Source organism: Manacus vitellinus, unplaced genomic scaffold (assembly GCF_001715985.3).
Source record: "Manacus vitellinus isolate BGI_N305 unplaced genomic scaffold, ASM171598v3 scaffold_13_pilon, whole genome shotgun sequence".
NCBI classification, from domain to species: Eukaryota; Metazoa; Chordata; class Aves; order Passeriformes; family Pipridae; genus Manacus; species Manacus vitellinus.
Genome location: NW_021938999.1, coordinates 17,969,072 through 17,982,596, shown reverse-complemented (window position 1 = coordinate 17,982,596; position 13,525 = coordinate 17,969,072). Strand labels below are relative to the sequence as shown.

The window sequence follows — 13,525 nt, the reverse complement described above, 5'->3', positions numbered from 1 at the left end:
CAGGATAAACACTCACCTACATCAGTTACAAAAACATACTAAAACCTCATCTCATGGCTTTTCAACCTAGCTTGCTCTCTGCTGACAGATTCAAGGGTGACTTGCTACTTAAAATAACAAAAAATATACAGTTTCAGTCGTTTGAATTATCACTAAAATCTAAAATGGGTGAACACCTCAGAGAGGAAACTGCTCTGTCTCAGCTTCTGTAGTTCGGGCCTCCTCCACAAGTGGGTGCAGTAATTCTATGTATAGTGACATTTTAAAAAGTTCCACCAAAAAGTAATTTTTTCCAAATTCAGTTGGCTGTAAGAAGTGAGAGTCGTTGCTGTTATGAAGCTGAAATGCCATTTGGTTAAACAAGGGCTGCAGTTCTGGTTTCTCACCTTGGCCATACTGTCAAGGGTGGCAACACCTCTTGTTCATGAACAACATTAGCTGCAACTGAAAATTGAATTTAACACTACAACATTAGGTTTCTAAAGCCCTGTTTGGCTTCAGAACAGACCTTGTCTTCCAGCCCTCTGACAGGAAGGTTCTTCTTCTATCACAAAATTCCCACTGCATCATTTGAATTAAAAACACAAGGCAGCTCACACAGCAGCCTGGGAACCTGGCTGGCTCATTTAGGATTACATGAGCTCTAAGAATATACATTTTTAATAGTTATCAATGCAATCTTAAGAATATGTCACAGTGCTCACATTTATCAGCTGCCTTAACATGAACCAACAGCACTCAAACTATAAATTATGGGGAAAAACAAATGTTTGGCCCAATTCTGCTTTCTCTAGCAATTTTTGTGGACAGTGTTATGGGCTTTTGCTGGCAAATCATGCTACTTCTTTCATTTATTTCATGTTGGGGTCAAACTCAGTCACGTACAAGGCATGCCATTTATAAAACCTGTAACTTTATTCCTATTGCTTATTCCTTTATTGAGTGGCTTCCTTTGAAGTCAACATTCAGTCATTTTGCAGTTTAAAAATTATCCTTTCCAGGAGTAAAAATCTTAAGCCAACTGAGGCCCGTGACTCAGCTCAAGAGAGAAGCCAAAGTATCAGAACTGTACTTTAATATTAACCCTTACATATACAGATTAGCTTTTCTAAATCACTTTTCAGAAGACATTCTCTGATCCAAACACACATCCCAGCTGACAGCAACCAGATTTAATGGAAGCTCAGCAATGATGTCCTAAAGCAAGCTCAAGATAAAACAAAATACAGGTTTTCTTGTAAATAACCTGCAAAAGGGACGCTGGCAGCGTTTTATGCACAGTTTACCCAACAGCACTTTGCGACATGTGTGCTGATGACAAACATCATTAAAAGCAACCAAGTCACTTTAAACTTGTGGCTGAAACAAAAAGGAATTCTAGAAACAAAATGAATTAATTAGCAGAAGTTGATGGGAGAAGGAGAAAATGGGGGGGGGAATGTTTCATTTTTGTCACAGTATTTAGCAGCACGCATGACCCACTCAGTGCGAAGTAAAACATGAAAAAATAACTACAGGACAAACAGCAACAGCAAGGACTATCTCGCATGAGCAGAGGAGGCTTAGCAGTATCTCCGCGTTGTTATCGAACTCCCAGACAGCTGTGAGGGCTGGGGGAGACGTCCCCAGACAGCAGATGGGAGAGCGTGTGAGGAAATACCGGATGGAAACAACGCCATGCAGGGGACACACAGGCACAGAGACGACAGCAGAACCACGTGGCTTAAAAAAGAACATATTACTCAGTTATTACTTGACTTGGGACAAAACAAAAGGAAAGAGTGGTTGATGACAAACTCAGCATGAACTGGCAGTGCAAGCTGGCAGCCCAGAGAGCCAAAGTGTCCTGGACTGTGACAAAAGGAGCAGCAGGGCAAGGGAGGGGATTCTGCCCCTGTGCTCTGCTCTGGTCAGACCCCACATGCAGTGCTGCGTCCAGCTCCGGCATCCCCAACATAAGAAGGACGTGGAACTGCTGGAGCAAGTTCAGAGGAGGGGATAAGGGGACTGGAGCACCTGCCCTATGGAGACAGGCTGAGGAATTGGGGCTGTTCAGCCTGGAGGGGAGAAGGTTGTGTGGAGACCCCAGAGCACCTTCCAGTACCTTAAAGGGCTACAGGGAAGCCAGAGAGGGACTCTCCATCAGGAACTGTAGTGACAGGACAAGGAGTAGTGGGTACAAACTCAAACAGGGGAAATTTAGGAAGAAATTCGATATTAGGGTGGTGAAACACTGGCACGGGTTGCCCAAGGAGGCTGTGCATGCCCCAACCCCGGCAACGTCCAATGCCAGCATGGATAAAGCCTTGAGCAACCTGGTCTAGCGGGAGGTGTCCCTGCCCACGGAACGAGATCTTTTAAGTTCCCTTCCAACCCGTTTGCACTCCATGACTCCACGAAACAACTCCACGCAGGGGGACAGACAGGCACAGAGACGACAGCAGGACCTAAAACAGCGACCCGTTACTCAGCTATATCGCGGCTCGGGCAGGGCAGCGGAGAGGCGGCGCCGCAGCGCGAGGCGGCGGGGGGCGGGGCCGGTGCCCCGCGATGGCGCCGGGAGGCGGCGCCCGGAGCTGCGCGGGAGGTTCCGTGCCGGGCCGGGCCGGAGCTTCCGGGAGCGGCCGCGCTGAGGGGCAGGAGGCGGAGGAGGAGGAGGAGAATGAAGAAGGAGCGAGGTGGTGCACTGCCAGTTCTCACGTGTGTCCGGCGCTCTCAAGGCCGTCACATCCGGCAGGTGAGGGCGTGAGGGGCTGAGGCGGGGGAGGGCGGGGTGGAGGGGAGTGGTGTGAGGTGAGGGTGGGCGGTGTGTGGGGCTGGGTGGGAGCGGGTAGAGGAGTGTTGGTAGAGGGAGGTGGTCCTGCCCCTCCGTTCAGCCCTGGTGAGGGTCTCCTTGGGTGCCGTGTCCAGTTCTGGGCTCCTCGGTGCGAGAGAGTCGCTGAGCTCCTGGGGCGGGTCCAGCGGAGGGGAGTGAGGGTGATGAAGGGGCTGGAGGGATGATGATGAAGGGAATTGTCTCTTACGAGGAAAGGCTGAGGGAGGAGCTGGGCCTGTTCAGCCTCGAGAAGCACTGAATGGTCTGGGCTGGAAGAGACCTTAAAGATCATCTCGTTCCAACCCCCCTGCCTTGGGCAGGGACACCTTCCACAGGACCAGGTTGTGCCAAGCTCTGTCCAGCCTGGGCTTGGACACTTGCAGGGATGGGCCATCCACAGTTTCCCTGCACAAGCTCTACCAGTGCCCCACCACCCTCCTATCTCTCGATATCTAACCTAAACTAAATCTAAACCTAACCTAATCTAATCTAAACTTACTCTGATTCAATTTGAACCCATTCCCCCTTGTCCAGTCACTACATGCTCTTGTAAATAGTCTTGCCCCATCTGTTCCTTCAGGTACTGTAAGGACTGAGAGGGGACCTCATTAATGTGTATAAACATCTAAAGGAGGGTGTCAGAGGGTGAACCAGGCTCTCCTCAGTGTTGCCCAGCAGTAGGACAAGAGGGAATGGGCAGAAACTGATGCCCAGAAAGTTCCAACTGAATATGAGGAAGAACTTCTTTCCCATGCAGTAAGAGCACTGTGATTTGTGCTGTACAACAGATTTCCCGGAGAGGGTGGGGAGTCTCCCTCACTGGAGATATTCCAGAACTGTCTGGACACAATCCTGTGCCATGTGCTCTTAAGATGATCCTGCTTGAGCAGGGAGGTTGGATCCAGATGTGGTCTGTTCCAGCCTGACCTGTGATTCTGTGGGGCTGGACTGGGTTGGAAATGGGCTTCTGTTGGGACAGGTTTGGGTGAAACAGAGGGGACCCATTCAGGGCAGATATGGGATGGAGGTGGGGAATGCTTGATCAACCCATCAGCTGGAGTCCCCAGAACTGGGGTCTTGTCCCTACACCCTGAGGGGGTGTTTTGGGCAGCCCTGGGGCACACCAGAAACCCTGTACTCCCTGCTCTCCTGGTGGGATTCCATGCTGAGCACCAGCTGATGGCCATACTGTTCCCAGTATCCACATCCAACTATCCACACTGCTGTTCCTCCTGGAAGAAGCTGTGTCTGAATAGATCCAAACCAAGTGGCTGACTTTGTGTTTCTGTGTATTTCTGGAAGCCGTAGGGAATTCCACAGTTTCTGAGGTGCTGCTGCAGGTCACAGGATGGTTACAAGAACTACCAGTAACTCAGGAAAGTCAAGCTTGAGGTAGCTGCCCTGTGGGATCAAAAAGTGCTGACATCAGGCTTTTAATAATCAAAGTATTTGGTCTTTTATCTTTTTTCAGGTTTAGCACAGGCTTGTTTTTGGTCAGTTTAATGATAGTCCTGCATTTTTGGAGCATTAAGATGGTATGGGCTAATTTTGGTTTGGATCTCAGAAGGGAAACCTTTAGTTTGAGCAACATGTTGTCTCTTCACAGGCCACACACTTACTTTAAATTTCTTAGAGCTTTGAAGGAGTGGGGCATTTTTATGAATTTCATCTCTAACTTTTGTCTCTTTGTCCTGTACTTCCCTGGAGGGAAAATTGACATTGCCCTTTGGGTAAGGGATAAGAGGGGAGAAAGAGAATTGGTTTTTCATAGTGTTAGAGGATAAAACACAGTGTTATTGAAAAAAAAGCGCTGTTAAAAAAACAAATTCTTTTGTTCAACTAGTTTTTTATTATAACAAGTAATATTAATAATAAGGTATTAAAGAAATTTTCATGTTTTCTTCCAGTGTTATACTTCCCCTGCCAGAGAACGTGAAAGAATATTTGCTGGATGATGGAACACTCGTGGTTTCCGGAAGGTAAAGAGAAATGTTTTACGTTTTACATTTTCCCATTTCATGTTCACAGCACTGTTTTGCATATACACATTGTATTTTGCATAATGAGTTTTTTTTAAATTTGTCCAGTCTGGCTGCAGTAAACCTCATACTGTATGAGCATGGGAATGGGCTGACTGTTGATAGTGAAACTTGGTTTGCTGAAGCAGATTCTAAAATCCATGTAATAAACTTCATTCTTGACCAAGTGGAGACAGTCCTTTCATTTTTTCCCACCTTTCCTTGCAGAGTGCCCCAGGCTCTGGGGTGCTCAGCTGCTGGTTTGTCTTTGGTTGCTTGGATCTGGTCAGGTCAGTTTGGAGGCTCGACCTGTCCCACACCATCCCTGTGCCAGCTGCCCTCTCCAGGGGTGAAGTGACATTACCTGAGTTTAATTCTCAATAAAATAAGCTGTATACAAACTCAGTAATCCTAAGATTGTATATAAGCATTTGCACACATACAGTCCAGGCTGTGATATGGCTGAATGTGTTGTGTGTGTACTCATGCCAAGAGTTTGGATGGAGAAGAATGAGGTGGATAGATGGAAGAAAAAGTTGTTATGAAACTAGGCCTTGCTCTTTGTTTTCTGCTTTTGGCTTCCTTGTGCAATGGTTGTTGCATGCATCTTGTTAATGATCAAACACAGAAATCAGTCCGCACTCCAGAATTCCCTGACTGGTAGTTCATCTCTCACAGACCAACCAATCAGGCTGGGAGCGAAATCAGAGCTGTGTCTGATTTATCAGCTATCAATTTATTTAAAACTGAAGCTGTTTTAACACCTTGTAGAGAGGAAAGGTCTTTTTTTAATTTTTAAATTCTTTTTTATTAAAGGGTATCAAGGAAATTAGAATTGTTTTTTAAACCATTTTGGATTAGAAGTTGTATTGTCACCTGCTCATGTAGAATTGTGCAACTTAGCAGCAGCTGCTTATTTTAATAAGCCTTCAGAAAAGCTGAAATTGAGGGTTTGACTTTACAGTTGTGCTGTACAAACAATTTCTGCTGTCTTTAATGGAATAATGGGTAGCTGTATGATTGACTTAAATTATAAATTTAAGATGTTTCCAGTTTAAAATCCTTTCTGGAAGCCATTTTTAATCTGAGTTCACCTTGCTTACCTAGAAGTGAGTGTGATCTTCTTGCAGTCAAGGCCAAGATCACTCCTGATGTTCAGTAAAGCAATATTTGACCTCTAGATCTCAAAAACTGGACTGATAGTTTAATCCTTATGGAACTGCACAGAGGGACTGCAGAGACTGAGCTTGTTAGAGTTGACTTTTGGCAGGGACACACATTTGATCCTACCCTGGTTTGATGGGAATAAGTCTTCAAGAGCTCCTTTAAGATCCTTTAGTATCACAGTTATATTGGCTAAAGAACTTCAAAAGTCACCCAAAGCTTCAAGGGAATATTTGCAGTCAGGAGCTTCCTCACATATATTTTAGTGCTTACAACAGATCTCACCTTTGTGGGAAAAGGAACTTTTCAGGAAGAAACTAATGGCTGTTTATCCACTTTCCATAGGACTTTCTTTTCTGTGTGCAGAGTATGAGGACATTTTCTTCTCAGAATCAGAAACGCCCAGGTCAACATCTGAAACTCAGGTTTTACGAATTTTTAATTGGAAAAGGAGTATGGAGGCAAAGCATAATTTAAACTAAACTTGTTAGAAAAAAAGTTTAATTTGTGCTTCTGTCAGAGTACAGTAAACCTGGAAAAGAATCATTAATAAATAGGGTGTTGAAAAGCTTTGATTAGGGTGTTTTTAGAAGAAAAAATGATCTGCTAATATGAAAGAAGCAAAGTGTTTATGGGAGGGCCCCAGCCTAATGCAAGGTGTTCGGGCTTTAATTTTCTATACTTGCTCTGATTTTTCTCTGCCAGGGGTTTTGAGGTTTACTCTTCTTATGAAAACATTTGGAGATCAACAGCTGGAAATGCTGTGGAAATATAATGGATATGGTCAAGTCAAACTCCAGTGCTTAATTTTTTTTTCCTGTTAATTTTTTGTTTCAGAGAGGATCCACCAAGTCATGCTCAGGAGGGGAGTGATGACACAGAGGAAATACAGGTCAGTGTAAAATGCAGCTTAATGTCAAGTCTCTTGAGAAAAATACAAATGTATAACCTTTTCTGCATAATTGTAGGTGAGGAGAGTTCTTCACAGAAATAATAATCATGTGGTAGTTGCCTTGAAAAACGTGGAAACATCATTATTTATGCTATGACATCAGGGAGGGTTTAAAATGTTTCTGTGCTCTTTCACAGAACACTTTTTTTATTTCTTGATAATTGCATTTGTAATAATGAGTAGGGAATTTTGAAGGATGTTGGAATTGAACTTAATGCTGTTTCATGCCCTGAGAAATTAGACTTACATTTGGAGGAGTTACTTCAGGAACCAGTGAAAGTTTCTGAGGCCATAATAGGTCAGAAGAACATTTGAGAAGAAAAACAGTGAAAGATGTTGTAATTACAAGGTGACAGAAGAACGATGAAAAAGAAATAGAAGTGAAACTAATGGGTCATGGGTCTAAGGATGGAAGTGCTGGAGACAAGCTTCAGACAGGGAAGACTGAGTTTTGAAATGTCCCAAGTTTGTGGTATAAATCACAATTAAAATATATAGGTGTCTTTTTTTCATACTTCTAGAATAACACTTCTGCTGAATACACAGTACTTCTCCTGTCTTAATTTACAGCCAAAATAATCAGAAGATGGTGATGTTGTGCTCTCTGGGGTAGTGATTTGAGCTGTGTGTTGTAGGAGCTGTATGAATCCTGATCGTCTCATAAATTATAAAAGATGCCTCAGGAATCCAGTAACCTTTGATTTGTTCTTGTTTTTAACAGTGGTCAGATGATGAGAACACTACAACACTTAAGGTAAGGTCCTATAAAAGCCTGACGTGGGTTTGTCAGCAGTTTTCCTTTTTGCAGCCTTGTGATAGGAAACTTGTTGCTGGTCAGACATCTCTCTTGCTGTGTTTGACATCTCTCAGACCATTTTGGATGGATGGCAGTGTACATGTCTGTAACTTCAAAAAACTTTTGCTGGCTTAATTTAACTAAAAATAAAACGCTTTTCTTCATCCCCAACAATCACATACTTGTTAGACTATAGGAAATGAACTGAAGTGCAGCTCTAAATATAGCTGGCTTTCATTTTCACCACTTTGAGTATCTCCCAATTATTTAATCAGGCTGGATGCAGAAGAAATGAAGCCCCTGCAGCTCAATTTTCACAGCTCTTCTCTGAATGTGCCATTATTTCCTCCTAAGTACATTTATTCCTATAATTTTTTTTTATTTTTCCTGTCTTTATGGTCTCCTTGCACGGTGCCTGGCACAGAATCAGGAGCATGATGGATGCAAACCAGGCTTCCTTGATCTTTTTTTGCATTTTTTTTGAAACTTGCTGTTGCCCTGTCACTGCCAGAGTTAATAGACTCATGGCACTGTGACTTTAGTCAGTACTGTTACTTCAGCCCTTTAGCTCCCTAATGTTCATGGGTGGGATTGATCACCTTGGATTAGGTGCAGTATAAAAAGGTGGGATTTTTCTCATTTGATTTTTCTGAGTTGATGACCCACTCGAGTCGTCAGGTAGAACTTGTCTCCCTTGCCCCTTCTATACTCTGAAGAAGAATTAGAATACAGGATTATAGAAAATACTGTGTTTAAAGTAACTTGCATTAATATTGATGTCAGGCATTCAAAATTTAGAAAATTTTAGAATCTGGATTGTTTGTGCAGTCACAGAACTTTCCTCTTGTGTTAATCAAATGACACAACGGTAACATTTCCCTAGGGAGGCTTAGTGTGTGATACTACCTATATAGTAGGACTTCTGATTGCTGCCAAAACAAGAGGAGATTGGATCAGAATGCAGTGGATGAAGAGTTTTACTTCTTGCAGGAACAATTTCTAGAATTGACTGAAGCTCTAAAGATAATGAAAAATAAGAGAAGCACTTTTTTTTCAGTTTTCCAAGTGTAGTTTCCCAGGGAGACTAGGTAATGTACCAAGGAAAGGTTCAGAATATTTGAAGTTCAGTCCAGGTCATTGCACTAAAATGTGAGAGGGTTTTTTAAGTGTTTGCATTTGGGGAGGCTGCAGTAAGGGGATGCCAAAATGCATGAGGTTTTTTGATCACTTGTGTGACTGTGAGGGCTTTGTTGTTTTAGAGACATCAATTAGCTTTAGCCTAGAAGTTATCTTTGAGTTTAAAAGTACTCAGACAGTATTCTTGCTATAAATCTTATCACATGAAAAATCTCTGATATATGCTTGAAATCCTTTCATATTATTTTGAAGGTCAGCAACCTGTTTTTTTTTCTATAGCACCACATTCTGAGTGGAGTTTGTAGCATCCTGAGGAATTGTCCCCCCCATCTTTTCAGTGTCCCCCCCATGTTTTCAGTGTTCTTTACAAGGCAAGGTTTTCTAGTCCAACCTTTGCAGTGTATCCTCTATTTTTAGTCAATATATCGTTAAGGAGCTATTTTAAGGCCCAATTTAAGAGCTGATTAATTAAGGTATTACTTTATATAAAACAAGGTTTTATAAAACTAAAGCTTAAATGAGGAGCTGTTACTCAAATTGCCTGTGAGTTGATAGAGATGCTTAATTCTCAAATAAATTTTTAAGTCTAAATATTATTGGGCCTTATTTGTATACAATAATCTACCACTAAGTATAAAACAACTGGTAAGTAATTAAGGTTTGGGTTTTTTTGACTTTTTTTGCTGTTGCAGATTTCATGATCTATGTTAGAAAGTTTCAGGTTTTCTCCTGAAGTTCCTGGTACTTGTTAGTGATGAGAGTCAGAACTGGAAACACTTTCAGTTTTCTCTGATTGAAAGAATGTCGGATTTGTTTATTAAATAATTTATTTCCACAAGGACATTATTTTTTATGGGGTTCATACTGATTTTGGACATGTTTATTTCTTCTGCAGTATGTATTTCTAATGGTATTTAGAAGATGGCTACACTTCACTATTAAATGTGTTGAAATGAATATTTTTGTTGTTTTTCTTTGTTCAGGCACCAGAATTCCCTGAGTTCACATCTAAAGTTGAGGAAGCAATAAGTTCCTTGGGTGGAAGTGTTTTTCCTAAACTTAACTGGAGTGCTCCAAGGGTAAGTAAGAATGCTGACTCCCAAAAGTTGTAACAGATGTTATGTGGATTTTTTTGTTTGTTTGTTTTATCTCAATGCATTGAAAAGAAGAAGAGACCAGTGGTTCTGATAAAGGAAGAAGTGATAGACAAGATATCAGTGGAGTGTGATACAGCAAACTGTTCTGGTGGATTAAGAGCAGGGGTGGTGGTGCATATTTGGTGAGGCTGATGCAAGGCAGCACTGACTTTCTTACATTAAACTCTGTATCCTGATCACAGTGTGATGATCAGGCTCTTCTTATTCAGGATACTGGTTGAAAACTGCCTGGGTGAAGATGAAAAATCCCACATTTTTTAAAAAGACAATAAACTTCCCTCTAGTTATTTTTAGGTACTCAAACTATACCGTAGGGATGAGTTCCCCCAAATGTTGTTGTATCGTATTCTCAAGAGACACTGTTCAATCAGGCATTCCAGGAAAGGTCCTGGAAGCAGTAAGGCAAAAACTTAGTTTTTAAAATAGATTTGCTCTGCTTTCAACATGGTATCTGTAGGAAAAACAGTAACTATTGTGTCTCTTTTAACAGCTAATGAAGTTTTCCTCAAAATAAAAAAACGATTTTCTGTGTGTATTTCAAATGTTGTGTAATATTCAGATACATCTTCAGCTGCATTCCCTCCTGCTCATGAAGGTGCATTTTTGGATGATCTCCTTCTTTGTTTAGGATGCCTACTGGATAGCAATGAACAGCTCTCTGAAATGCAAAGCTCTCAGTGACATCTTCCTGCTCTTCAAGAGTTCAGACTTCATTACTCGTGACCTCACTCAGCCGTGAGTACATTCCTAGTGACACAATGATTTGTACCCAGCCAAAAAAACAAAGGCAAACCAGGGAGATGATAAAGTAGCACATGCCAAATGACATTGTGGGCTAAACCCATTTTTATTGAGTTGCTTTCCACAGCAAGTGATTACCACGTCCCTTTCAAATTTTAAAGCTGTTGAGGTTTGTGTGGCTGCCTGGAAGAGGTCCGAGACTTCTGCTAACATGTTTCTAGAGCTCTTTCTGAACCCAAGTTCTTGTACCTCTTGGAACAAATGCATTCCAGGAACTGTGACTAAGGATAACAGTTACAGATAAAATTACAAATATGATGTGCTTAGAGTGTATTTTTATCTGCTCACATGAAAAGAGCACTTAATTGTATAGGAGCAGTTTCCTCCTGTAGTACCTGCATCTGATTGATTTATGCCACTCATTTCTAAAATACAGCATTTTTCTGAGAGAAAATGAAATTTCTGGAGTTTAATACTCCTGTTACTATAATTACTATTTTTTTTTCAGACAAGCAGAATTTCAAAGAAAAGGGGAAATCCGTGGCTTGGTATCTGAGAGCTTGTTTTTCAGTAGTTAGTCAATGCTTATTTGTATTGCTGCAATATCTAGGAGACTCAGTCAGGTGCAGAATCCTTGCTCTAGGTGCCTTATGGAGGGTTACCAAGAGTAAGAGTCCAATGTCAAGTGGTTTATGACTCGACAGAAATTTTCTTGTTTAAAGTGTGAAACCAGTTGCATTAGTGCCATGCCTTCTTTTTTATTCCTGCAACTCTCTTACCCCAGTTTGTTGATACGTATAAAACCAAGAAGAGATAGGTAGCAGCATCTCATCCTTACCTCTGCATTTATGGAGTGCTGGTGAGGTTGCCAGGCCAATTCTGGGGTTAGGTTTTATGTCATGTCTAACCTGCAACATTGTGAGGTGCAGGAGAAGAGACTGAGGAGGAGGGGAGAAGATGCTGGAGTGAGAAGACAGTTTGAAAAGTATGCTGGGCTTGGGAACCAGTTATGAGATTGAGAATTTATGATTTTGGGATTGTAGGGAATGAAAGAGATGGGGAGATGAGAAATCTATAGTTTACATTTCAGAGGTGAGTAAATAGTGGCTCTCAGAAGACTTTGGTGCCTCACCAAGGAGCTGCTTTTCGTGGTGTTCCTCTAAGGAGAAGTGGACTGTCTTGGGGGATGGCTTTCTCAGAGGGTTGAGTGCTGAAATTTAATGTCTCCTTTGTTGTCATGGCTTTCAGGACTGAGTTTTGTGCATCTGCAAAGAACTGCACACTTTGTATCAACCCTTCGTGAATGTTAAATAATACAGGTTTTGTATTCTGCTATCCTCATGTATAAAGAGGTTCAGCAAAAAGTACCCTGAGGTCCTTCCAGAATTCCTGTTTGGTTAACCACTTCCTAGGGAGTTTGAGAGGCAACCAAGTGTTTAGCAAGTCTCACTTGAAGATGTGGCAACTCTGTGTGTGTGTTCATTTGTGTGGCAGAATGAACTGATCTGACCACCTTCACTGGCACTGAAATCAGTGCATTTTCTGTCAGGTTTTATCTTCAATCAGGTGTAGGTGCCTGAGCTGTTCACCTTGCCCTCTGCAGCCAGCATGGACCTGGTGGTAGAGGCAGTGAAGACATTCTAGTTCCTGTGGTGTAAGAATTCACAGCGTGGGTGTTACCTTGAACCATCAGTGATTTCACCTGAAGTTCACACCAGACTAAGAGCAGAAGTGCCTGAGCAGCCTGGAACAGGCACAGTCCCTTCTACTGATCCTACTGTGGGAGAATAACCTCCAGCAGAAAGGCAACACGTCAGATTGCAAGGGCTCAATCCATTTAGAGATCCTTGTCCAGGCTGATAAGACCACACACCCCACCAGACAGCACAGCTCAGCTAGTGGGTGCTCAGTAAGTAAAGGTTGTGACATGACTGTGGGAAATCACTTTGATCTCTGTGTATCTTATATTTTATGAATATTTTGTACGTGATCAAAGCATGTCTTATTGTCCAGTCTGTGCATGGTATTTCTAAATTACTAAGTTATTGGTACAGAATGTCCCCAAACAGTGGAATGATTATTGCTAAATCAGAACAGTGGTCTTCCTTAATTATACTATTGATTAGCTGCCAGTTTCCTAGTCCTTAGCAAGCAGAAATTAAAAATATAGCTGGCATAAGAACCTGAAGTGCTGAACAAATGAAAATTGCATACATAATACATCCAAATCCCTTGGAAGGGCAACTCGGAGGGAGGGTAAATGCATTTTGTTTCTGCTTCTTTCATTAATACTCATCATGGTCTAAAAGTTTCTTGCCTTGCATAAGTAACAACTGAAATGCTGTATACCCTTTTTGTTGTTGTTGTTGTTTTGTTTCCTGTTCAATTGTATGAACTTTAAAATCTGCTTCATGGGTCATGATACGGTAAACATTTTCCACTGGCAATTTGTACATTTGATTTTTAATCCAGAAATTTTAAGCCAGTGATGTGAGACTTAAGGCAAACTGCTTTCCTTGCCTCCTCCTTCCTCTCCCATTTCCTATTTGCTTCCCTGCTGTCAATCTGTACATTTTTCAGGTCAGGGAACTGCCCTTGCTGTGATTCTCAACCATCTCGAGTTCTGAGAAAACTTGAGCCATGCAATACTTCATTACAAACCATTAAAAAATATGGTCTTTATGCAGATGTACTGAGCATGACCAGATAAGCTTTGACTGTTTTAAATGTTTGGATTCTCTCATG

The 13,525-nt window shown here is 42.0% G+C and overlaps 1 protein-coding gene across 1 annotated transcript in view; it reads left to right on the top strand.

Annotated features, from left to right (window-relative positions):
- The first annotated feature begins 2,550 nt into the window (after window positions 1-2,550).
- Window positions 2,551-13,525, top strand: part of CDC123 (cell division cycle 123) — a 31,584-nt gene continuing 20,609 nt past the window's right edge. The window contains exons 1-6 of the mRNA XM_029958075.1: window positions 2,551-2,737; window positions 4,692-4,794; window positions 6,835-6,889; window positions 7,671-7,703; window positions 9,866-9,961; window positions 10,668-10,774. Coding sequence (XP_029813935.1) covers window positions 2,551-2,737; window positions 4,692-4,794; window positions 6,835-6,889; window positions 7,671-7,703; window positions 9,866-9,961; window positions 10,668-10,774 — 581 coding nt within the window. The remainder of the gene's footprint in view (window positions 2,738-4,691; window positions 4,795-6,834; window positions 6,890-7,670; window positions 7,704-9,865; window positions 9,962-10,667; window positions 10,775-13,525) is intronic.